This window comes from Euwallacea fornicatus, chromosome 6 (assembly GCF_040115645.1).
Source record: "Euwallacea fornicatus isolate EFF26 chromosome 6, ASM4011564v1, whole genome shotgun sequence".
Classification (NCBI taxonomy): domain Eukaryota; kingdom Metazoa; phylum Arthropoda; class Insecta; order Coleoptera; family Curculionidae; genus Euwallacea; species Euwallacea fornicatus.
The window spans coordinates 920873-923068 of record NC_089546.1 but is presented as its reverse complement, the minus strand read 5'-3'; the positions used below and the strand labels follow the sequence as shown (position 1 = coordinate 923068).

At 35.0% G+C, this 2196-nt stretch overlaps 1 protein-coding gene across 1 annotated transcript; it reads left to right on the top strand.

Moving 5' to 3' along the window:
* The first annotated feature begins 632 nt into the window (after positions 1-632).
* On the top strand, positions 633-1878 carry LOC136339629 (uncharacterized). The gene is made up of 3 exons (XM_066283043.1): positions 633-1252; positions 1431-1597; positions 1660-1878. Exons 1-3 carry the CDS (start codon positions 1042-1044, stop codon positions 1840-1842), a joined length of 561 nt encoding a protein of 186 aa, XP_066139140.1. The 5' UTR covers positions 633-1041; the 3' UTR covers positions 1843-1878.
* Positions 1879-2196: the final 318 nt, after the last annotated feature.

Sequence of the window (2196 nt, the reverse complement as noted above, 5' to 3'; positions counted from 1 at the left end):
ATATTCTGTAATAATCTACATTTTATTCCATCTCATCCTATTGTATTATCTTGTACAAAGATGCCTGGCGCCATGAACAAGTGGCGCCCGTATGATAGCTAACAAAAAGGGATAAGATAAAGCCGCCTTTATTTCTTGTATAGGATGAGATGGAATGAAATGCAGATGACCACAGAATAATTCTAAATGCCCCATGACGATAAAGATGGTTACGTAACTCATAATACCCAAATTTAGGACACATATAGCTATATACCTCAAATTGTTCAAATTTTTCAATTTTTTTCAATTAAAACTTATTTTAACACTAACTTATCATACATCGTCGAATTCAGAGAAATATTTTCTATCAAAAAATATTAAAAAAATATGGAGTTCTATTTGTAATTCTAAAGTTGACAAGTAAAACAGAAGTTGAGTTAAAAAATCAACTTTAATGTTATTTAGTAGTCTGAAAAATATAATTTTATTTGATTTTAGTTATCATAATTCGTTCATAAATAACTGAGTTATAGCTTCGTCTTTTTTTAAATCACCCTGTATGAGAGAAAACAAAGCTCACTCCTACGGTGAGTCAAGAGACGCTGGCGTTCGCATTCAAACGTGTACGGCTTCCATTTAAATGTATACTAGCATTACCTGAGATGCTCACTTCAGTATGAATTACTTTTCTATATATTAATCTTTGAGCTTCGCCTGAGTAAAGAATGAGTTTCACTATAGCGTGACACAAACTTTGCCGCATAAACAGGCATTTCCATGACAATTACTAGCTTTAACATATTGATTAAATGTGGAGTCCCATAATACAAAACTGACGTCTTTTTTCTTTTCAATATTGGTTTAATCCAGGCAACATTCTCTAGCTAAAACATCAGTGAATTTTTTAGAGACTTACCTTTTATCTTAAAAGAAAATATCAATCGACAAAAAGGTGATCCGTATACACTTTTATCCAACCAATTTATCCAACTGTCGATCGGTAACTAGTGACAAACAAAATTCGAAATATTTCCTCGTATTTTTTCTATCGGTAAAAATATGGCCGAACATCGAGAATGCGACAAAAGGATAGAGGGCGACGATAATGAAAGTCTCGAGGAGAAATGCTGGCAAGAAGAATACAAAGGACACAGTAGAAAGTGGCTGATTAGAGATGCCTCGGCAAAAAGCCCTCAAGGCCCTTTATGTTCCACCATGAAAGAAAGCTATCTTTACCCCGAAAGAGAAAATACCGATGAAAAGAATATGGGTAAGCGACTTTGAAATTACTTTTTGCACGGGAATGTGCTCGGTTTAAGCATGTAAATGCACGCAAAGTAGGTAGGGCTTCAGAAAACAGGTCAGTCATACGGTGCAACGTATCATTAGCTCGAAGAGGCGAGATAGAGTTACTGAGGGAACAGATGTTGAGAATAAATCGTTTTTAGGAGGAAGACGAAAATATCTTATGAAAAAATTTATTATTGAAGCCACCGAAGAGCTGCGCCGAGAGAACGAACATTCACAACATTCTTATTATTGCACAGAATATGATGGAAACTTTAAAATCGAGGGATTTAATCCAAAAGATGACTTTTACAAAAAGAACCCAAATGTGAGTTTTATTTAAATATGCTCGAATCTCCTATTTGCATTAATATTCTCTATGTGATTTAGCGGTTTCAGACACATCCTTTGTACTCTTCGGCACCAGTGTCTTACTACAGTTACAAATATCAAATGAATTCGAAGGACGTCCCACAAGGCTTAACGAGGGTTACTGATAGACTAAATATATTTAAGAGGTATGGGCGATTTTCCAAACCCATTGAGGAGTCTTATGATGTTGTGGATTTGTGATTAAACTGAGTGGAAAATAAAATATCTGTGTACGAACTCTTTAAGGCTAGTTTAGAAGAAGTCAAGACTGGAATCAGTAGACAATTTCACCGTAATACGAGAATCATTCAATAAGTAACGAGACAAATTCATATAGCTCCAAAATTATTTATTATGCAATTACAAAATTTTGGCTACTTTTCAACATAATCCCCCCCCCCCTGATTCACTTGTCCCATCGTTCCTTTAACTTTCTAGTGCCCTTGATATAAAATTCTTTTCATTGCTCTCGAAGTTAGATTCGCACCTGAGTTTTGACTTCTTTGTTGAAACCCTATTTTTTCTTACGTACAGCCTCCTTAAAGGGGCCAAACA

Bases quoted from the DNA above. Each gene is read 5' to 3' on its own strand.
- LOC136339629 (XM_066283043.1), top strand. From the start codon at position 1,042: ATGGCCGAACATCGAGAATGCGACAAAAGGATAGAGGGCGACGATAAT. The intron at 1,253-1,430 runs GTAAGCGACTTT...AATCGTTTTTAG, and splicing joins TACCGATGAAAAGAATATGG to GAGGAAGACGAAAATATCTT. The intron at 1,598-1,659 runs GTGAGTTTTATT...TATGTGATTTAG, and splicing joins TTTACAAAAAGAACCCAAAT to CGGTTTCAGACACATCCTTT.